Source organism: Anopheles merus, chromosome 2L, assembly GCF_017562075.2.
Source record: "Anopheles merus strain MAF chromosome 2L, AmerM5.1, whole genome shotgun sequence".
Classification (NCBI taxonomy): Eukaryota; Metazoa; Arthropoda; class Insecta; order Diptera; family Culicidae; genus Anopheles; species Anopheles merus.
In genome coordinates, this window is record NC_054083.1 from 43603514 (window position 1) to 43627316 (window position 23803).

Below are 23803 nucleotides of genomic sequence, written 5' to 3' on the forward strand. Positions count from 1 at the left end.
GTCGTTCGGAACTTAACAATTCGATTCGCGATTTCCACTTTTCCTCCAGTGGTTTCTAGGCCAAGCCTCTCACACTCGCGCATCAACCCAATCTTCGTGAAATCTTCACAAAGCTCCTTGACCGTTGCCATTCTATCTCTCTCTCTCTCTCGGTACTTTCTCTCACAAAGTCGACACACACTACCACACAATTCGCGACTTCCCGCACTCACGCACAAAATGTCACACTAGTTGACTCGTAAAATTCACACAGAATTTTCACACGCAGAATGCTGTAAAGCCTCGCTTTTTTTTCTTCACTCGGTGTGCTTCGCAAAGCCTCGCTATCACTCACGGATTCTCACTGGTTGCTAAAAATAAAGCCTCACTAATTGCTTCACCAGCCTCACTGATTCGCACGGATTGCTACGAAAGCCTCACTGATCCGCACACGTTGCTATATAAGCCTCACGGTTCTTCTCTTTCACAAAACGTCTCACTATTTGCCTTGATAAAAAAGCCGCACAGTTTTTTGCTATTTAATCACAAAATAGCCTCACGAAACTTCACACTATATCGCACAGATTGCTTTCATCGCAAAAGCCTCACTCGTTTGGGAAAAAAGAATTCCCGGACGAGCCCCCATGTAAGAATCAGTTTAACACCAAAAGAAGAAGATGGATGGCTTTCGTTCAGTTCACTTTATTTTTCTCCAATTCGCACGTCCTTCACCTTCGACATTTCGCGTTCAACTGACCCCCGACCCAGCAGCGCGCGCCGCTTAAATTCCCTCCTTCGCTCACTCAGCGCTCGCCACGATATCGCTATCTCTTTTCCCTACTTCACATCAATTTGAAAAACAAAAAAAAATGATGGTTATGCGATTATTGAGGCAATGGAATTTTATTTATTTTCAACAATGACTTCTCGTTCTAACTCATTGAGCTTATTTCTTATTTGTTTCAGTAATTGATAATCAACTGACTTATAAAATAATCCAAGAGGCAGTGCTGTAAAATGCCATGAGCATCACGTGATGGTCACCACCGAAAACAATTGACATACCCGTGGTAGTTTGTTGTTAATTGCAAACCTAATGATAGTGCGTCATGACATGCCGAACGCGATATGCGAATTCTTCAGTCTCACGCAATACTCTGACTGACAAGAGCTTAATGCCGTCCCAAGCCTAATCATGATTTTTTTCCGGCTGTGAACAGTGCTGCCAAACGCCACTGTTTCAGTCACCAATACTCATGACTGAAACGAAGTCAACGTCAACTCACGTGCACACAACTGTAATGATCAGTGGTGAGACTCAAACAGATGCTAGACCAATCACATGCTTGGTGTCATTTTTTGTAGCACCCATCTCTTGATCACTCACTTTGTCATGACATTTCTGCCTATGATAATCACGACATTCTTGGGACATGCTTGGCGAGTGGTCCCAAGCAACAAAATGAACTTGCTTTCTTGCTCGATCCACTTTGATGGTCTGGTGGGTAGCAGCATTTGAGCGAGAAAGCATGCACATTTTGTTGTTTGGAATTACTCGCACACACCACATATCTCGTATGACTATCGTGATATCGTATCACCGACAAAAAATGTCACAACTAAGTGACTGAGCAAGAGTTGGTTGTAAAAATGTCACCAAGCATGTGATGGTCGCACCAACTGTTAGAGTCTCACCTCTGATCATCACAGTACAGTTCGCCTGACGCTGACATGATTTTGTTTCTGTCAGAAAATGTCATGACTCTGTTAGTGATATTTTGCAAAACTGAGCACAGCACAAAAAAAAGTCATGACAAAGTGAAAAAAGTCATGAAAGTTTGAGTCAGTCAGAATTTTTTATGACATTACCACTGACATTTTGCAGCACGGCCAAGAGGACTCCTGCATGTTATGGTTCTGATGAAAAGCCAATTTTTCACTCCAACTGTTTTATTCACACCCGTCACACTGTAACCGATATCAACTCTTCCGCGAAAGCTATCTCAATTTCCAGCATCCCAAGCTTCCGCTTAAGCTTCCCAATCGAATGGTAGATTACTGCAGGGCTGGGACCAAATTGATTGAAAGAAGAAATACTCGAGTCCGAAATGATTTCGTTGATTCGAAAATAGATAGAGTGAGATCTAGAGAGAGAGAGAGAGAGAAAGAGAGCAAGAGTGAAAGCGAGCGAGTTACAAAACGACAAAAATACCGTATTGAAAGTTTCGGGACAAGCTCCCCGCTGGCAGCAATATTCAATTATGCTCTTCCAATACTGCCCGAATCACCAACCGCCCCCGTGTGACATGCCCAGAAGCATAAAACGTTTAATTGATTGAAAGCATTCAATTTGATTGAGCAGCATTTAATAGTATTTTGGGACATGGTTTTTTTTTTTTTGTTTCCTGTTGTATGTGTGATTGTGCTATCTATCTTCAATACCTAAACTTCTCGACTCTATTTTACCTCTACTATCGGTGCTAGCATGTTGGAGAAGGCTCGTGAAGATTTTTCCTTTTTCGCCTATGGTTTCATCCTTGTTTTTGAACAGAGAGGAGGGGCTATCACCACGCCCAGAAGGAAATTAGAATTGCGGAACTAATTTGACATTTCCAAGTGGAGAGCGGTCCTGTTTTTTACGTTTAGAATCATTTTCGTCCTTTGTAAGAAGAGGTGACGCTTCGCTCGCTAAATGCCGGATGAGAGATGGGCGTGCAAAAATGACGGTGAACTGTGCGAATGCGGAAAGAAAGAGGAATAAAGGAGCACACTAACAGGTATCTTCACTTTTTGACCTCCATCATTTGTTGCTGACAGTAGCGGGAAAACGGGAAGAATGCTTTTGGGGGAAATAGTATGCAGGAAGAAGAGGAAAAAAACAATGCCAGGGAGCAGACGGGCAGCACACAGGAGAGGCAATAAAAATGAACATCTTTTGATAGGAACAACCTGAACGCGGTGTGTGTGGGCCTTTTTGTCGTTTTTTCTAGATGCTTTCAAGCATCATTTCCTTTCCGTAAAATAATCTTTACCACTGTACCACTTTAAAAGCGTGGAAAAGGCTGCAACAAAAAAAAAAACGTCCCTAAACGGTGTATTCACCCTGTGCCATTCATAGCTAATATCGTTAAAAACTTTAATTGCTCACATTTTCGCTGCAGCAACGGGCGTTCGATGGCCACTTTCTTTTATCGATTAGCTCCACTTTTTAACCGAAAAATAAGTTCAAGAAGGAAATATTACTCCTCCAGCCGCAAATATGGAGGTGAATGTTCTCCCATTTTGGGGCATTTTACCTTTCCTCCCCCTTATCACTTGTTTGCATCTGAGCAAAAGCCTGGGTTTAACCTACTGATGGATTACAGGCACCACCGCCGCAGGACATAATCTACAAACTTTCCCGTCGGTCGGTCGGTCACCTTCTCTGTCCTGTCCGGTGGTTGGGACACGGTGGGTGGGACATATTTATCCCTACCTCCCCGCCTCCGGGCCAGCGCAAGAAAGATGACTTTTTCCAGCAACCGACGAAAAGGTCGGGAAATGAATAAGAGAGCAGCTGCTTTTAACTGTCCGGTAATGTAATGCCCCCCCTCCCCACCCCCTCCTCACCTCGCTTTTTGTCGTGCCACAAAACGCCTGGTTCCACCCCTGTTGCCACCCTGCCAGCAAGGGGTTGGAAAAGGTGTAATCGATTAATTAAATCACAGCACCGAAGCAATAAAAGTTGTTAAAGTGGAGGCTTTTTAAAATAAACGATGCCAGATTTACAGCAAAAGCCGGGGCGGGAGTTTTTCCGGGAAATTCTCAACTCTTTTCCCCATGTTGGGCAGGGGGCGTAAAAGGGGCCAAAGGAAAGCAGGCCAGGGGGAGGCAAAATGCCATCGTATTTGCAACTGGTGAAATGATGTTTTTGGGTCATCAAGCCGGTGTTTCGTGGACGAGGGTCGTGTCATTTCCGTGAAGCGAATCCGAGAAGAACAAAAAGAACCCCCCGCTTCCCGGTAGTGTACAATCCTATCCCGTGTCCGTCCCATCGGGGTTTCCTACTCTTTTGGGTGTACGGTGCCCGCCCAGCCATGTTCTTCTTCGACACTTGGTGTAGCGAGCGAACGCGTAATTACCAACAGGTAGACACAGGCACAAACAACAAACCCCTAGGGGTGGTTCTAGTGCTTCCGTTCCAATACACGATTGCTACACTCCCCCTCCTACAACACGGTGGAGAAATGGTTGCCTTTTTTAAATAAAAGCGGACAACGATACGGTGGTGGGGAAGCAGTCCCTGTCTAATTATGATAAATTTCCTATAAAGTTTATGTGTCCGCTCGCGTAAAGGTGAAAGGTTGGGTGCGAACGGTTTATTTGCAACAATCTTTGCTCGCTCGTGTGCTTCCGGCTTTTTTTTTTTGTGGGAAAGAAAACTTCCAACCATTGAAGTTCAATGACACGCGAACCTCGAACGTTTGAAGGGAAATCCGTAGCACATCCGGGGCATGAGGAAAGGAATGATGGCGAACAACGTTCTGGGTTGCGAAAACTTCTGCCACTGTTTACCACGCTTCGGGGAAGCGTCCCCGGGGACCTTTGGAAGAGTTTAATTTATTGGAAAAAGTGTGAAGTGGGTGTATTTGGGCGAAGTTGTTGGTCCGCCCTTTCCCGGACCCTTTAATGACCTTTAACCTCTCTAACAACAACTGCGGACGGAATTTTACCATATCGCAATGAAATACTTCCCGTTTTCGCAACGGTGCTTTAATCCTAACCCGTGCTATCTTCATCCCGCCTCAGTATCGATCGTTCATCGAGCAATCAAGCATCGATTTTTACTGCCCAGATTTGGCTTGTCCCATTTGGCCGCGTGCTGCAGCATAATTGTCTCCGGTGGAATGAATTCCACGGGAGTTTCGGCGTTCCAGTTCCAGGCCCTCCGCAGGCATTATATTAAAAACAGTTTCAGTCGCAGCAGTGGGTGGGGTCGGGGGCGGGGGGGGGAGGTTGGACACCGCTTATCGGGACAAGAACCTCGGTGCGTATACAGTGGGCATACACGGTACGCACAGCGACGGACGGTCATGAATCATTTACGATTATGGCTGCCAGTGACATCGATTGCCCGATTGTCGCCATCATAAACGTTAACCATTGCGTGTGTGTGTGTGTGTGTTTGAGCGGGTGCCATTGCTTAGTACACCCATACTAAGGGAGCAAAAACAAGCGGGGGGGGGGCGACTCAAACAGGGGATGAGGGTTATATTTCGAAATGATTTGACATTTGCCAACGGACGCCATTATCGAAAAAGCACACAGCTTCCTCTTAGAGCGCACAGCCCAACTCGGCAGAGCAAAGCCATGATAACGGGCCTCCCATCCCTCCCCATACCCCACAGTGGAAGCTTTCAAAAAATAGAGCGGGGGAATTGCATTTAATATCCCTCCCATCTCGTCATGTCCCTACATCTAATGTATATTTTCGGCAAAGGTTGTGGTTTACCAGCATTAATAGAGGAATGACCGGTTCAATGCGTTGTTTTTTACATTCTGCAAGCACACACCATGACCTCCTGCGCAGCGATAGCGAGATAGAGTGAGATAGTAGCCGCTCCGGAATATAACGACCGATTGTTGGCCCATTCCATGGACAGCTTTTTTTTTGGTTTCGTACGCAAAGGTACTTTCGGAGTAAGCACGGTGGTCATTTTGAATGGTCGATTTGTGTTTGTGGGTTTGTGTGCTTCGTTTCCTGGTGCTCGTTTCCCTCCCCTTTTATGCTACGCACTGTGATACAGAACGAATGATAACGAACCTAATGACAACTGGCGCGCACGGGTAGATCTTAGTTTTAGCCACCCCCCCCGCCACTGAGCGCTAAGCTAATGTGTGTCATTCGAACTCATATTTTCGGATACAATTGACAATCGAAGTACGGTTTAGTTGATAAGGTGCTTTCGAATAGTAATTGCTGTGTGGAGATAAATCGACGTTGGATTATATAAATAAGTATGATTTACACAAGCTAGTAGCGACAAACACAAAAACGCGCAAGCGAACAAATGCTTTGCCTAAATCACCGAACAGCTACTTAAAACAGTTAAATGTATTTTAAAATTAAGTATTTCATATGCATTGGGGAAAATAAGTTCTTTACTTTAATTACTTTTGTACATTATCTCCGCCGGCATCGCACGGTGGTTCTCTCTTATCAATCTGCAACCTCATTAAATTCGTGCAATTATGAGTGTATTGCCATGCTTGAAAAAGCAAAACAAAGCAATATCACCGTCGTAAGCTGTTCGAAACATTTTGATTGCGACGTGGGGAGTCGTTGTGTTGCTGTTGCGTCTTATCGTCTTGAAACATTGTGACGAAAGATGAAAATGGTAATTTTAGACATTTTATATGTTTTTTTTTAACTGCATAAGGAGTGTGTTGAACTTAGAATTTTGCAATCATTCAAAATGGTTGTCACATTTTTAACGCTCAATTGTAAATTAGTTCCATATTTTGGTAGAGAATTTGTTGAGCCATTAGACACCGTTTTCACGCAATTTTCTACGATGCCTCGATGCGTTCAATCTTCCTATCAGATACAATTCAATCTTGTGCTTGTTTGTGAATGAAAACCAAACCATTTTGCCACAATGTTGTGAACGTTTCCCACACACACACACGCACTCACCCTGCTTCTGTTGCGCTCAACTCCATTTAGTCAAACCCTTCCCTCACGCGTAATGTGCGTACCTTAAAGGGAAAAAGCTATTTGCGGCAAGCAAAATGTGATTTTTACGACGCATTTCTTTTGGGTGCTCTTTCCCTCCCTTTCTTTTGATGTTTTGCGGTCAGTCGATTTGCGGGAAAACGTCCTCCGGAGCCCCATAGGGAAACTGATCGAATAAACGTAACCAATAGTGGGAAAACTATTCTTTGGGTTTGGTGCTCGTAATAATAGACACCTCGAGCCTAAAGGTAGGATTCTTGCGGATTTATTAAAGTTTCGGCAAACACTTATGACTTGAAATACAGACCATTTTAGTCCAATATTGTACATTATAAATGTATACTTTTCACTGATTCTGGAGCAATCAGCAATAATATCACCCGGGATCAAAGACGAAAGGTGTTACGGCGAACCATTTTCCAAGAATTCAATTCGTTTCCTTTCCATCAGTCAATACAATAATTTACGCTCGTGTACATTGTTCGCAGTACGGGGAGTTAATCACAAGAAAGAAAAAGTAAATAATGATTTGCGCAACGGCTTGCGCAAAAGTACAGCACCGACAGCGACGGGCCGGAAAATTGAACAAGCAATGTGTGTCTGAACGTGGATGCCTTTTCACACTTCTATCCGACTGACTGCCCTGCCCACGCCACTAAGATTTGCTCTTGGGGGTTTTTCTATTTTGCGAGAATGATTTGATTCGAAATAGGACACAAGGACCAAGCACAGAAGAAACTCACAAAAGCTAGACCGTCGGTGATATCATTCGAAATGTTCATTAAACAAGTATTGGCTTCTTTTTTCAATGTTTGTTGAGTATTGTGTTGGTTATATTGCTTTTCTCTTGTCACATTGCAACATTGCTAACAAATTATTGAACGATACAAACGTTAAATTACCCATTTTGATAAGACTTGGATTATGGCCTATGGCTTAACAACAACGTTTGCTTACATTTTCCTAACATTCACGGCAGTTATTGAGGCAAAAAAAATCTCTTGATAGCAAACTTCGTGCAATGTTTGCGCTTCCACTTCCAATTCCAAACTTATTCCACATATCTTCACACTACGAAAGGCATGCTTGCCATTACATTAAAATGCACACTCTACCGGCTTGTCTAATACCTTAAATCTGTAGGCTTATACAAACTCAAATTTCCACCGCAGCCAAATCCAACCCATAGTGCCACACTTGCATAATGTGTCAGCTCAAATGCTGAACTAACAATCCAGCGCTAAAAAAAAATAAAAAATAAAGAAGAATCGAAACCAAACCTCATGGGAAATGCGATCAAGCCACACCTGGATTCAAGCGTCCTCGTACCATGTTAGCGTTGCACTAGAAAGGGCGGAGGTTGCACAAGGGATGGAAGAAGAGGCACGAGGACACACGATAAAATGCTTCTCGATAAGGACAAATACAATCGGATAAATATTTTAGCATCTCCCGAGCGCGGGTTGCGCGTGTATAGAAAATTCCTCCGCGCACCAGTGGCGCTCAGCGTCCTCGCCATTTTGCTGCTGCTGCATACTGATGAGACGCGGGGATTCAAGCGCATTTGGCCTTACAAACACACACACACACACACACACACACACACACACCACACACACACACACACACACTCGGTTTGGGGTGAGCTTACTATACCACGCTCCAAAGAATGGCGCTGAAAAGCGTGCCGGTTAAAGAAGAAGTTTTTAAAATTCCACCCTTTGCCAAACAGTAGGCGCGCACCACCTGCAACTGCTAACGTTCAGCAATCGGACGTACGAGATATAGTGGTGTCTTCATCGGACGCCGGTGTGATGTCTTTGCGGGGTGAACCCCAAACAAGGGAAAATGGAAAAATAAATAAATTGAACACTCTTTTCAAACATCACCACGGCAGCATAACTCAAAACCGGGCAGCTCTCTCTCTCTCCCTAACCTGCGTGGAGCGAAAGATTGGGGCACTGGAAAAGGGGAACACTCCTTCCTCCTAGGCGAAGTGGCGGATCATCTTGTGTATGCGCATATCTCCTCCGTCGATCGTCAAAGGAACCGGATGAACCGGGTCGTTCGTCGCTCGACACATCGAATCGCTTCGAGGCAATGCGGAACACTGTGGAGAAAAGAAGCCGCGCTTAGCAAAGAAAAGCTACCCTTTTTTCCTCCTAGTATTGGTTCATATTTTTATCTTGCACACAAACTCGTCAAGCTCACTGCAGCAGCCGCATACCACCCGAAAGAAGATCCCGAAAGTGGAAAGAGAGGAAACACAAAAATGTATATTATTTGAAGTTGTTTTTTGCTGCACGGTTTTCCCGGCTGTAAAACATCCTTGCATTTTTCCTTTTTTTTTTTTTTTTGGGCCGGAAAAGTTGCTCCATGAACTTGCTGCTCCACCAGCAGCACAAACCAATGAGGATATGCCTATGTGTTCTGTATGTTTTAAACTGACGCTGTTCTCTCTCTCTCTCACACACTCTCTCTGTGTGTCTACAACGGCTATGCAAATGTGTGTATGGATTTGTAAGTTTCCAAGTTGATGCTTTTACCATATCAGCACGTGTTATCCTTCCCGTTGCTAAAGCCTCGCCCGCGTTAGGAGTGTCCCGCCTGGAGCGGTGCAGAATTCGGAGAAAATTCGATTTCGAGAAAGTATCCCCCTTTCCCAACAAAAACGAAAAAAACCCCTTCAATCTTTCCCCCATTGCTTTTCGTGTTGGAATAAGAAAGAGGCGCTGAAGCGCAAAAATGTTTTATTAAAATTTTCGAATTAATCAAGCCGCAGGGACGCAGCGGAGGAAGTAGAAGCACCATGTGTCCCGAGAGTTGGGACAGTCTCTTTCTATCTTTCTATCTTTCTTTCTCTCTCTCTCTCTCTCTCTCTCTCTCTCTCTCTCTCTCTTTCTCGCTCTGTGCTGTCCGTTTTCTTCGGCACCACCTTCATTCCGGAAGGCATTTCGTTTGTCAGTTTTATTTCCTCGGAGGTTCTTTGGCTTTCAGTGTGTTTTCCCCCGTTAGAAAAATCGTTTCAGGCATTTTCACGGCCCCGAACGGAAGCGTCTGATCTTGGACAGTCGTCGTCAGTCGAATGCATATCCTTGGCAGAATGGGAAACCGGGAAGGGACGAGTAAAGTAAACAATGCCTACTTGGTGTTGGGATGGTGTGGTGTCATGGCCGTGTTACAAACACTTCAAAGCACAATTGCACATACTGTTGCAAGATTCATTAGTTTCGTTTTCCATCGTTTGTCGGCGAGACCACGGGGCCGGTGTTGTTATATTAATTCCTACGCTTTCGCTGCTCTAGGGATCGCGTGTAAGAGATCTCCACAGAAAGTCTCAAGATCCCTAGAATTCATGATAGATCCTGAATCAGTAATGCCAAGATGAAACGTTTAATAAAATTTACTAAAAATGCATCAGGTTGACATCTTCCTAAAGACTTAAGAAGGTATGCAAAAAATGATCAATACTTTAGGTTCGTTACAAAAACTGAAGTACTAGTTGGAGAAGTTTTGCATAATGAATGAAGTAAGGATAGCAATTCCAAGAAAAGCAAGATGTCTGGAAAATTTTAAAGACAGAACAAGACTTTCTGAACCATTTCAGCTGTTGAGATCCTGCTCATCCACATTATAATGGAGAACTCCAATGTTACAATTCCTCCCCAAAAGGAATCTTATTAATATCATAAGCCATTAAAAAAAACTCAGAACTCCAATTATATCTTAAAAACAATCGACTTCAAGTCTATTTATATACTAAACTCATCACTAACATTGAACTAATCGCAACACCTCTTTGACACTCTTTCTCTCCCTCCCTCTTCATAGTACGGACAGCGTGTGCCGACAGCAGCGTCGCCCAGCAACACGAACTCGAGCAGCTCGTCCAACACCGGCTCGCAGAGCGGCACCCTGAGCACGAGCCTGAGCAACACGACCAACACAAACAACACGATGGGTCCTAGCAACACGCCACAGCAGACGGAGCAGCTGTCCAAAACGAACCTCTACATTCGCGGCCTGCAACAGGGCACGACCGACAAGGACCTTGTCAACATGTGTGCACAGTAAGTAACCCTGCTGAAAGGGAGGGAGGATGGAATGGGGTGGAGACCAAATCCTTGCAAATAATGTCAACAATGATGTGGTGGAGGCGTGATCCGATGCGATTAGCATGTGACGCGCGCGCTGGTGTGCCGGGGTTATTAATATTTTCCGCCATTCGCCGGCTGTGTTTGCGCCTCTGTTACATGCTGTGTAAATCTGGGTGAAATATATGAAGCATGGCCTTTTAACCGCCGCGTGGGATGATGCAATCAAACGCGGGCGCTCTTTACCTTTTACAGCCCAATGTAATATGAATTATTAAACAGTAAGGAGAAAAGAGCAGCAAGTTTTTATTGGAAGGAATGGAAGGTTAAGCCTTTTTTTCGGTAAAGTTGTTACAGATTCGTGGAAGGATCTTGCTTGAGCTTTAACGAAGGTTCCATTGCTACAAGTAATGCTCACAGCAAGTATCCTTAAATAAAATGTTTTTCAATGCAAAATAATGAACAAATCTCAATACTCGACACTCAAATACTCAAACCTGACACTATCATCATAAAATCAAACTCATCGTTTCACTAATTTTAATATCACACGACCGCACCAAAACCACACACCACGCACTGTGTAACTTTAACGGTGAGGGTTAAGTGGTTTAGCTTCACTAAGCCCACCACTACCACTACCCCCACCATGAGCATGCACATCCCTCCCACAACGCCTTCCAAAAAGGCCATTTCATCGCCCGAAAACCACCATAGAGAGACCACCACCAAGCGCAAAAGCTCACGCGTCTCGAATGATTGCGCATAAATGTCATCAATTCTGCCACACTTTACGAGTGGCAGCCCTAGCACTAGCTCCTCCGCTAGTTACTCTCCAACGCTAATGGGCGTGTGTGTGTGTGTGTGTGCCACCAACCTCCACATCATCCAAACCATTCTGCGGCTGGGCTCAATCTCACTCTATAGTGTGGAGATGAGATTGCTACCACTCTATTTGCCCTCTTCCCAAAATGCTTCCTCCTGTCTCTTGGTTTACGGCGCTTTGGCAATTGTACGGATTTCCGGTACGATGGCGCACTGGTGCAATCAGAACAGTTTAGGAGCGCTCCGGAGTTCCGGAGCTCCGACTCTTCAGTCTACCTCCCGGAGCTCCCGGGTTGGAACAATAACTCTAAATGAGTTTTCTTCTTGTTCTTTCCGCCTCTTCATCACACACACACTCTCTCTCTCTCTCTCTCTCTCTCTCTCTCTCTCTCTCTCTCTCTCTCTCTCGTTGGCTCCCACTCCCAAAAAGCAGCGAGCCGTTACTGTGTTTTTTGGCCGTTAATATTTGCCCTCCGCTCGTCGCGCGCTCTGCTGTCGTGAAATTGTGAAACATCCTCTCGCATCCTCCGAAAAGGACACCAAAGCCAAAGCGCGACCAAAGGGAGCGAGTGAAGAGTGATTGTGTGCGTTGTGCTGCTGCTGCTGCTGCTGCTGCTGAATGCCCACAAATCCCACAATCAATCTTTTATTCATGCGAAGCATGGAAATTATGCGATGGTTTTGCTGATGCTCTTGGTGTTGCTACCACTGATGCTGCTGCTATGTTGCTATTCACTCGACTCTAGCCCGTGCCATTCGCTCCACTCGCTACGTGTGTGCGTATCCTTGGGCGCGTTCATTACATTTCACCAATATGTACATCGCCCGCTGCAGTGGAGGTCCAATAAACGAGCGGCGCGCGAATTTCTGGGAAATTTGCCAAAATGCTACAAAGAATCGGAGGAGAGCGAAAATGTATGCGCAGCGTGTTGTAACGCTCCTATTATCCCCCCCGGGGGTGTAGGTGACAGGAAATTTCATCTAATATTTCACACTCCCCGTTCTGTGGAAATTCGTCTAAGCGCTAGAAATATGAACCATGGGCCAAATCACTAAAAACCGTTCAATAAAGGATCTGTTATCCATTTTTTTCTATTTATTGTCTTCCCGTTTCCTGCCACCAACGGCACCAACCCCGGCATGGCCGGTCTTAACATTCTGCCAAGAATCTGCCGATTCTTATTGATGATGGGGACGCCTTAGCGTCCCTTTTTTTTTGTTCGGCTGTTGCCTGCCCGGTTGTTCAAACAGTCGACTCACGCGCGCACGCTTGGCCCTCTCGGCTGCTCTGCTGGCCCTGCTGCGTGCTAGCGTTGGCATTAATTTGGTAAAACTTCATTATTATGCTTCGCAGTACATTTTGATCGAATTTGGGGGCCGGCAGGGTGGACGTTGCATGATTGGTTGTGCGATGTAGCGCTTCATAATGCTTCAGCCCCATTACCTTAGTGAAGTGGCAAAGATGAATTGGGCTAAGGGCGGGGCCACTTTTCGGCAAAGTCGGCAAAAGTCATTACCCCGCCGACACGATGATAAGTGAGCAATGTTTACCGTCGTCAATGCATGTTTCCGGTGCTGTGTAATTGATCCTGGCGATGGGAGGGATTTTCTAGACACGTTCTAGACTCTGGACAGACCCCTGTTCCACCAATCAGTTCGGATTCTTTCCCGAATTTCTCACAATTTATTCCAGCACGCGTTAAATGCAACCGCGGAAGAGCAATGCTATAAGTCACGAACGAAAAATCTTAATAGAAGCGCTCACATGTGTACATACATTGTTCAGCCAAAACTCCGGTGTAATTTGTTGAACCTTGGCTGTGAAGGTTACAGGTTTGCGACACCCATAAGGACCTTCACATCCGCCCTCATATTTCCTGCTGTCACTAAATAAATGATAAATGATTGGGAAGCGGTAAGGTTCGTTCGCAAGGCGTTTGAAGCCACCGTGGTGTCCGCTGCCCCGCTGAATTCAAGGAATGGGACCGTGCGTTGGAGGATGCTGGACCTTCCCGGTAGCTCACTGAATGACGGCTATAATTAGCTGGCGAGGTTGGCACTCGGCACTTCTTGGTTTGGTGTGTGCTGTGTCATGCGAAACCAATAACGTTCCGTCCCTACGTCCTACGTACCGAACGTTTAGAAGCAGAAAAAGATCAATAAACAAGTTATCGATAAGCTTCGGTGGGATGGCGGTTGATGCAAGAAATGTGTTGAATGTGTTGCCTAGTTTGATTTGACAACAGATACATCAGAAAGATCTAAAATTATTAGTATAGCGTTGTCTAGTTTAATGCCTTTGCTTCCTCAAACCTTCAATGCATAAGCCATCTAGCGGAAAAATTATAAGTTACTAATGAGACAAGATAACTACTAATGAACCTCATTTCATTACCGTAAGCTTCTTTATGGCTGCAAACAAATAACTTGTAATCTTTCTACCGTAACGTGAGCAAACGTGGAATGAAAATAATTAGCAATAACGTTAAATTCACTTAATCTGACTCATTTACACATCAGTCCATAATGTTTCTCCAAGCTTAGTAGTGCTATGTGTTAAATTAAAAATACAAATTTCTACTTAGCGACAGTTATTCAAATGGTATATCATCGCCTTTCGTTAACAGACAGGAAGAGCTTATTCGTTCTCATTCGTCCCTTCTCCTCCCCACCCTGACCCGTAAAAGGGGCCAACGGTGGTACACGAATCATCATTCTCGGCCGACTACCCGTTCATTAGTCATCCTGTTGGGGTTTTTCTTTCGCCGAAAGAGGGAGCTTTCTTCTGCCCAACCCCTTTGAATACCGTTGAATTGTTTATTGTTTGGTTCTGGTTCTCAGACTGCTGCTTTTTGTTGCAGTCTGCTCGCTAATTTGCATTATTTTTCAACGGTGCTGTTACCGCTGTTTTGCTGAATTTCTGGCTGCCCCATCCCGTGCAACAAATCCTGCCTTGACGGTACATTTATTTCGCTTGCCTTTTCTGCGACTTTTTTTGTTTTGTTTTTAATCCTGTTTTTTTTCGCCTTATTTTCTAATGCACTGCTGCACTTTTGCACTTTGTTCGGCGTCCAGTTCTGGGGGTTTTATGTTGAGCTATTGTGTGCTTGGTTGGGAGGTGGTTGGTTTGTTCTCCCTCTCTGCCGCTGTGTTGTGCACACCGAGGAAAGCACACAATGATTATGTGTTGGCCCGTTAGAGGGTGGAGGGTTTATGGTCCCTTAAGCACGGACACCCGAGCGGGCAGCGAATGCTCCCACCCACAACCACACTCGCTACTACGGTAACCACTACCATTGCATCGAAATAGGATACGCTTAATTATCGGACCCTCGGATCCCGCCTGTCGCTCTGCCGGGTGGAACGTTTCGTTTGCCATTGTACCATAACACACGGCGCGACCAAAAAGGACACAGCGTTGCACAGCAGTGTGCGCGCTAACGAGTTTTCCCACAGTGGTCTCTCGCAGGGTGAGGTGGTTGGGGACGGGTTTTCCGAGCTCTCCACGTGGTTCTTGCAGCCCGGAAATTGTTTACACTTTCAAGTACATCGTTCCAAAATTAATTTCCCATTCATTGTGTCCCTTTCCCTCGCTGAAAAAGCTATCCCGTGTGGTGTTTGGGGTGGAAAAAACCGGTGAAAAAATTAACGCCTCGCAGCTCGGATAGTGCCACCGTGGCCAGCGTACGTGTGTGTAGTAGTCAATGTCCGGCGGACGGACGAACGGTTAACGATAATGAGCGTGTTGTTGGTGGAGAAGAAGGAAGAAAGGACCCAGCAGCCAGCAGCAATCGAAAACTGTTTGCCATTAATTATTGTCCGATCGTTATTGCAGATCACGAACACACAGGCGCACAGATTTGGCTTGCTCCTTTTTTCCGCTTCCGGTAGCAAAATACATTTATCACGTTGTGTGTGTGTGTCTGTGTGTGTGTGTGTGTTTCATCGGCTTGGAATAAATTGCACAAAATGGCGAATGAATTCATTATATTTTTAACAAACATTTGCAAGGATTTTCACGTTTAAACGTTTATTTCAATTACTAATATTTTCCCCCCTATTTTCTTTTCCATTGCAGGTATGGAAACATCATCTCTACAAAGGCAATATTAGATAAAACAACAAACAAGTGTAAAGGTAAGGTCTAATATGTTCGGTTAATGGTGCAAAAACCTTTTCCTACCTTCGATCTGCACACAGTGCAAAAAGGATTGAAAACTGAAACACAAACAGCTGGGGAGTGGGGCAAATGGAAAACGTTCCACCAATTTGCCAACAAATATGGCTTCCCCCGGACAAACTCCAAACACCATTAACCAATCCACCTCTACCCCATGCGCGCGCTACGATCGATGATTTTCATTAATTTCTTCCTTTCCTTTTGTTCGCTTTCTTCTCCATTCTCTCTTTTCTTCCTGCTCGGGTGGGTGCGCTCCAACCAACCAACCAACGATTGCCGAACGACAAACAAATCCAGGATACGGATTTGTTGACTTCGAGTCGCCGTCCTGTGCCGAGGGCGCCGTCAAAGGGCTTCAAGCGAAGGGCATCCAAGCTCAGATGGCCAAAGTGGGTATCTGGGTGCTACATAGGCCGGCCATTGTACGTTTGTTTGCATGCAAGTAATACTTACACTTCCCCACCCACCCCCCTACCCCTGCCCCAGGCCTTTCCTTCCCTTCCACAACTACTCCGCCCGCCCTCTTTACCCCCCGGTTTTTCTCTCTTGTGAAAAGACGAGCCCGTTTCTCTAGCTAAACAACCAAACTCACACACACACACACACATACAAAACTCTAACCACACACACACGCCCACAGAGTAACACGGGAACATGGTTAGAAGAGAGACCGTACTCTACTAAACCTTCTCACACTGACATACGCATGCACACTATCAACACACATCAACACCAACTGTCATGGACGAGGACATGTAGACGGCTTGTGGGTGTGTGTACTATTGACTAAATATAGGCAATCCCACCAATTAGCCAAACGGACCGACAACGTCAGTGACCTAATACATCCCGCCAATGGATTTTACACCCATTACTGTTGTGTTCTATTGATTAATTTTGTGTGTGTGTTTTTTTTTCTCACACTATTTTTGTTTGTTTCTTTGGTTCAACAGTTTGCTTTTGTGTGTTTTTTGCATTCTATACGGTACATCTGACATCAATTGTCATTTATCGATTTGTTTAACATTTTACTATTCGTATTATTTGAGTTATAAGTTTTTGAAGCAAAAAAAAACTCTTCTTGTTTGTGCGAAGAGTAAAGTTTTTCTTCGTTTTCTACTTTTCCCCCTTTTAAAAAAACACACAGTTTTACGTGTTCACGTTTCCCTCCTTCTTCCCTTCTTCGTATTATGGTTTCGAAGCGGCCCGTATCCGTGTTCATGCGGATTACGGTTTTATCCTTAACCGTACTTGTTTTCTCGTCCCCCTCATCCGGTAGCTGCAACAACAAATCAGCAAAAAAAAGGCTAATTCAAACATACAAACGAACAAAAAAACTACTATCCCATAACAAAAATCACACCCGAAGGTTGCCGAACGAAGCGAACGATCCCCGCCCGAAAACGGAATCCCTCAAAGGGGATTTGAATGCTTTATTCGTAAAGCTAATTTTCACTCTCATCTCATTGCGAGACACAACAAAAACAACAAACAGCTCTACTTAAAGGGAGAAAAGAAGCAAAAGCCAAACAAAAAGTACGAACCAAAACCACCTCCCAACGGTCTGGAATCCGTCGGCTAGCCGTCGTGATTTTGGGGGAAAAACTTTCAATAAGAGCGCAAAAAAAAGGCGACCCCCCCAGGTCCTCAACAAACACCACGGTATGGTGGCTGGCTGGAAAAGTGGAGAAAAAGTTTCCCTACCTTTTTTTTTTTTGTTTAGGGTTTGCTGTCGCTATACACCCACAGGAAACTTCCGGTGTGCGTCTCTCTGGTCCTTCTTGGAGCTCTTTTTTTGTGTGCTACTTCTACTTTTCCCCACACACGCGCGCTGTTACACAAACCCAACTAAACTTGCCTGCCGTGTATAACGCGAACGCAACGCCTACCATGCCTGCCGTCTATAAAGCCGGAAAGGCTTTCCGTTGATTATGTTTAACCAATTTCTCCTAGGTGATGAAAATGCTCGTTGCTTTTTTTTTGCTGTTGTTGTTATGCTGTCTCCCCCCCCCCCTTCTTTTGCAGAATTATTATCGTGCTCCTTCTCTTTTTCTCTCTTTTGGAAAGGAGGCAGAAGGAAGTTTAAACGAGTTAATAATTAATATTACACTTCAATGAAATTGCAATACACACCCACTCAACGGTGTACCTCTTGCCTGTGCCCCTACGAACCCAAAGCACACTTGCGAGGGCAAACTAATGGGGTCAAAGTTCATGAACCTTTTCTTTTTTTTTTCAAACACACTGTTGAACCAGCATTGCAATGAGAAGCAGCTTGGGACTAAACAAAAAACAATTTCCCAAGTATGCTTCTGATTCTTTCCCACTCTGTTGGATGGTTTTTGATTCATCCTTTTTTTCCATTACCATTCCCACAAAATGCCCCACACAATTACACAGAGCAAATAAAACGTACACACTTAATGGGTAATCCAATGCAATAAACGAGGTAATACAGATCAAACAGAGAACATAATACACATACAAACACGTACCTACTTTCACGTTCTAACAGAGAATCGACTACAATGTGCGATTTTGTACAAAAAAAAACACACACACATACACACACACACTACAATGTGAATTGGCACGACAACCAACAACCCGCCCTTCTCAACAATGTCATATATACGCACCACATACTAACCAAATTACCCCGGGCATGGGCTACTACTACTACTACTGCTGTTGTACTTCAAACATTGAATCGAAGTAGCTTAATTTCAGTCTCACACTAACGAACCCTGTGCTATTAGCATGTGTGTGTGTGTGCGTGTGTGCGAGCTACCTGCTGCAGATAACAGTGTGTGTGCACTCTACTGTTAATACTACACTACTCTCTATTGTACTACTACTATCCCCACTAACGTGTACTCTCTCCCCCAAACCCCCAAAGTACTAACCAATTATGTAGATTGTTTCGTTGTTTTCTTGCCCTTTTTTTTGGAAACATGTGCGCGAGAGATACTGCAGTTTTGCCGTTTTGACTCAAAAACCCCCCGACACCCCCCAAACCTCTTCCCTTATTTACATCTCATTCATCTTGTTTGGATTGTTTTGTTGTTGGTTTTATTCTTATATTGTTTTGTGCGATTTTCTTCCATTTGTTTTAATTTCGTCCTACGATCAATGACGTGTTAGAGAGTTGGGAGCGTACTTCAGACAATTTTTAAACTGAAAATTCCAAAACAAACGACACACGGTAGGAGGGGTTTTCCTACAGCAAACTTCACACACACACACACACACACACACATACGTACATACCAATCCACGCCACATAGGACTGCATACAGGGTTTACCAGGGGTTCTCATAGTTGTGGGACACTTCCCTGATTCTGTCTTATTGGAAGTGAACTTCATATGATGAAAATTGGACTCTATTGGGCACCCTTTTTAGACAGGTTCCTTGGAAAATCGAACTGGATTTGTCCAACAAGTGTGCTATAGAGTCCAATTCCCATTACATTAAGTTCATTTCACGTAAGAAGGAGTCAATAAAGTGTCTCACAGTTACGAGAACTCCTGGAAAACCCTGTAAGTGCCCGGTTGACATTTACCAGGATGACAGAGGGGAGGTCGTAGTAGTAACGCGTCTCCTTAGCTGTTTTCTTTCTCAATTGACACTAGAGTGTGTGTATGAGTGTATGCGTGTGTGAGTGTGTTTGTTTTTTGATAGAAATGAGTGTTTAAAACATCTTCCGACTCCCGCTCCTCTCCCGATACTCCACGTGTCCTTTTACCCCTTTTAGAATAGTGCGGTACCGAGCTTCGAACCGAGTATCCAACACCGTTTACAAACCCCCCCCCCCCCCCCAAAAACTCGGTTTGTTGCCATTAGTCGAGATATGTTGATAAGCGATAACCCCAAACCGTACCCCAGTCCATCCCACCCGTAATAGCTCTGACCTGCCCAAAAATAGCGATCCAATATTAGTGCCATATAGAATAGAGGTTTGAAGTTTTGTTGTGTTTACACCTGAGAGGAGTTTCATATATATTTAAAAAAAACCATAGTGTCTCTTTTAGTGCGTCTCTGCTGCGTCATCTATCGCCCCCATCGTCATTAGTCGGGGGGATGGTATCGAACGCAGCGCGAGCGCAAATTTTGTGTTTGACCATAGCGGACAGAGATAGTGTTGTGTGTTTGTGGTTTTTGTTTTTCTCGTTACTTCTTCTTCTTCTTCTACTACTTCAACTACTACTTCTTGTTATAAATATAGTATATAAATAATGTTTCACCTGCTAGTGAGTTCCGTCCCGTCGTTCAATGAACAAACCAAAAAAAAACAGCCTCCCAAACTCCCATCACCCGTTTTTTTCCCCCAATCAGTTGTGCTGCGGTCTACTCTAGAGTTGTTTGTTTGTGTTCCGTTTACCGATCTACGATTGTTGCTTCCCGTACATCTTGAGATTCGCTCCTCGCTGATTCCGTCCAACCATCCGTACGTCGCCCGAACGTTGTAGTTCTAGTCCTAGTTTGTCAGTAGTCGTAATCCCGTTGCTCCGTTTTGTGAACTAGAAAATGCTGCAAATCCTTTCAATCCCGTCCCGCCGATCATTTTAGCGCTTGTGTTTCCGTAAAAGTTTCACTATCGTGTAGGGGGGTTTTGCTTGTGTGTAGAAAAGTACGATCGTTCATCAAGTTTTTAGTACTTTTAGAAGATAGTTTCAATTAAAAAGTGATCCTTGTTGGATTCTTTGCAGAATATTTGCAAGAAATAACTATCATTGTCCAGATTCAGCTCGAGAACTAGATCTGAAAGCCGACAATGTTCGATGTCGTGAGTTTAAGTGGCATTTTTATCTCTACACCTAGCAGTACACCTCCTAGTGTCATGCAAAATGCTCGGCATTGTATACTAAAGGTCCTAAGTTCAAATCTTATCTGAACTGGGCAGTTAAATTATATTAAATTGAAGGGAAAAGCTTATTATTTAATATCATTGGCTTTTGGCACATTATGACAGCAAACATCTCTAACCTAGTTGCGTGTTATAATTAGAAAAAGAAATAATAACCATACCCGGTACGGTACAATCTTACAGCGGGTACCTACAGCAGCGGGTCCACATGGGGGGGGCTACACAATAACTATACACGACGCCACATAATAAAGCGCACAAAAAAGGCAAAGTAATAGGAAAGATTTATGGAATCCTCGCTCCTGTGCAAAAATAATACGATGCAACTCCTCATTTCTTCCTCTCTTTCCCAGCCAGCCCCAGCGCTCTAGTCGTAATCATTTTACGAGCGAACGATAAAAAATTACATGATTTGCATCTTTGCCGGATGTGTATGTTGGGTTGTTGCTTTTCTACCAACTCGGTTCCCCGTTACACGTCCAACCTGGGCACATCGGTGTGTAATAATAGTATGTAATGCCCAGTAAAGTTGGCAATAAACTGCAGATAAACTACCCACCACGACCGGCGGGGTACAACCCACCCTTTTACACATTCCTGTCCCACGTGATATGGACAGGTTTATTTAACGCGTTGCGCTTCACAAAGGATAATCAGGGCAAGCTGAGGATGAAAACCTTCCTGGCTTAAGCTTAAACCCTTCCCCGCGTTTGCACACTACTTGATGTTTTGCACATCATCGCACCATCGGGTTTATTTATCAATTTTACCGCTCCGTGGATTGCTGGGACGATCAAATTGAAAAGACAAAACAAAACACCGAAACACAAACACAGCACAGGGGGCAGTAAAACGGAAAATCGGTTTGTCAACAGTTTAACCAACACCACTCCCCACCGGAACCTGAAATGCTCGGGAAAGCTTAGTCTTACCCCTTTTTTCTGGCAGGGATATGGATTATGTGCATCCCACTTTTATGCTATGGGCGGGTTTATGTGCAACACGAATGACACACCACGAACGCACGAATGATGGTGTTAATAGGGTAGAGCGATCAAATAAAAAAGGCGCATCCAAAGCATGTTTTTTTCTCTTAGCTTATTTGCCATAAAAAGCTTTGTCAATGAAAAGGGAGTTCAACCATGTTCACCCTTTGCTCCAAGGAAGCTGCTCCTATTCCTATCGCAATTCGTTTTCAAGAAGCAAGCAATCTATCCCTACGTCCAGCAGCAGTGTGTCTGTACTTAAGAATCCAATCCCCCGGTATAGCTAGTATGTAATGTTTCACGTGTACAATGTAAAGTTCAACCGGTTGATCGCTCTCCTCCTGTTTGTTGGGTTCTTGTTTGAAAACGCTCCCCCCCCCCCCCCCCCGTACGCTGCCTAGTATATCCAATCAGAAGCTGCTTTTCATACTCTCTATCTCTCTCTCTATTCATCTACTTAGCTTAGCTCTTAGTGGTACCGATACCGAGTTTGACAGTTTTCTCGTATTTCGTTTTTATCGCATATCTAGTTCAGTCGTGCAAAAGCTGATCGAAACCATCGAGCTTCTAGCTAGAATGGTTGTACATATGTCCAAAGCATCTAAAAAGAAATTCGAATCTCTTAAAAAATTAGAAAGAAAACAATCTACATACCCGCTACAGTGTACAGTTAACACATCTCTGTAAAAATCCAAAACCAAACGGCTCGTGTTTCGCTTGCAAAACCGTCCCCCGATTACTGATTCTCTCTTACTTATCTTTCTAAAAAAAAAACAATCGAGCAAATGAGCATCTAAAAAGTATTACAATGAATTGCAAAGCACATCAGAGTATTAACCAGTTTCTAATAGAATGCTAACTGTATGTAAAATTTCACTATTCACAATTTTAAAAACACACACACACAGCCATTTTGTAAACACACGGAAAGAATGATACGCGCTCGCTGCCGCCCTGCAATCTCAAGCATTGTGCCTACTATGATGATGGTTGTATCGTAATCGCTCTGCTGTCTGTGCAAATGCGCCCGCTAATCCGTGACATCCGTGCAACACAACCACACACACATGCATACTTATGTGTTTAATTCGGCTCATGTGCTTGTGTTCAATTTGACAGTTTAAAGTTTAGTTTTTCGTTTCCATTTTGCTATCATCAGAGGAAAAAAGTGAATCCACACGAAGAGATAAGGTCACCGACTGTTACCGTAGTGTTGCTTTGAATAGCTCTTTATAGTGATGTGTTTTTTTGTTTTGCTACAGTTTTTTTTGCCTTTCTAGTAAAATAGACATTCGTTCATTTCTTTTACAACTTCAGAGTTTTATCTTTAGCTAGATTCAGACTGGAAAGTAAAGTAAAACAAAAGCTAGCTCTTTAGCGCTGTGCAAATTACAGCGACAGTAATAATGAGTACCTAGCCCCCCTCTAGCCTAGCCTTAGAGAGTGTTGCGAGCGGAAAAAAAGAAAGCCCCCCTTTTGCTACTACATCGTAAATAAGCTGTACTTTGTTTGTATAGTAAATACTACCACTACTACTAAAAAAAACTACTATCTATTTATCTCACCAAAAAAAAACAACTACAACACTCATTTTCTCTCTGTATAATAATAATAATAATATGCTCGGCCCTTTGTTGTTTGTTTTTTACTCATTATTAGCTTAACCAAAACAGAAACCCCAAAAACTTTTGTAAAAACTAGCGCTCTCTCTCTCTCTTTCAACCTAGCTCTTAGTGGCATTTTGTTTGCTATCATGTATCTATATATAAATAAACATTTATCTAATTACCATTTTTCCAACCAACCAACCAAAAAGTAAAAACAAACAAACCAAACAAAAACGTGCATAGTGAGCCGGCCAATTATACACCATTTATACCAATTTTAAGAACAGTAATACCAGAGTTTCGAACGCAAGGAACGTAGGCATTATAGGCAGATTTGGTTCATCGTTTGTTCATTTTCCCCCCACACACACGCACACACACATACATTTGTTCAGTTTCTCCGTTTCTTCGAGGCTAGTTCTCCGACTCCCGGTGGTGTCTGTGTGTCAGGTGTCGACTGTAACAGTGTACGCGTTATGCTACTTTTGCCATACAAAACTACCCAAAAAAAACCCAAATCTAGGCTCGTGTTCTATATCTAGTGTTGC

General features: G+C 43.9%; 1 protein-coding gene and 1 long non-coding RNA gene across 32 annotated transcripts in view; one reads left to right on the plus strand and one right to left on the minus strand.

Annotated features, from left to right (window-relative positions):
- Window positions 1–23803, plus strand: part of LOC121592004 (protein alan shepard) — a 204518-nt gene that overhangs the window by 174996 nt on the left and 5719 nt on the right. For 29 of the 31 annotated variants that reach the window (XM_041913163.1, XM_041913164.1, XM_041913162.1 and 26 more), the window contains 3 exons: window positions 10526–10764; window positions 15692–15750; window positions 16091–16215. In XM_041913163.1, the coding sequence (XP_041769097.1) occupies window positions 10526–10764; window positions 15692–15750; window positions 16091–16215 (423 nt within the window). The remainder of the gene's footprint in view (window positions 1–10525; window positions 10765–15691; window positions 15751–16090; window positions 16216–23803) is intronic. The other 2 variants (XM_041913181.1, XM_041913183.1) reach the window with 1 other exon arrangement.
- LOC121592009 lies at window positions 1811–22710 on the minus strand. The gene is made up of 2 exons (XR_006004608.1): window positions 22303–22710; window positions 1811–2123 (listed from the first exon to the last, which is right to left on the minus strand). It is a non-coding gene; the product is annotated as an uncharacterized LOC121592009 (long non-coding RNA).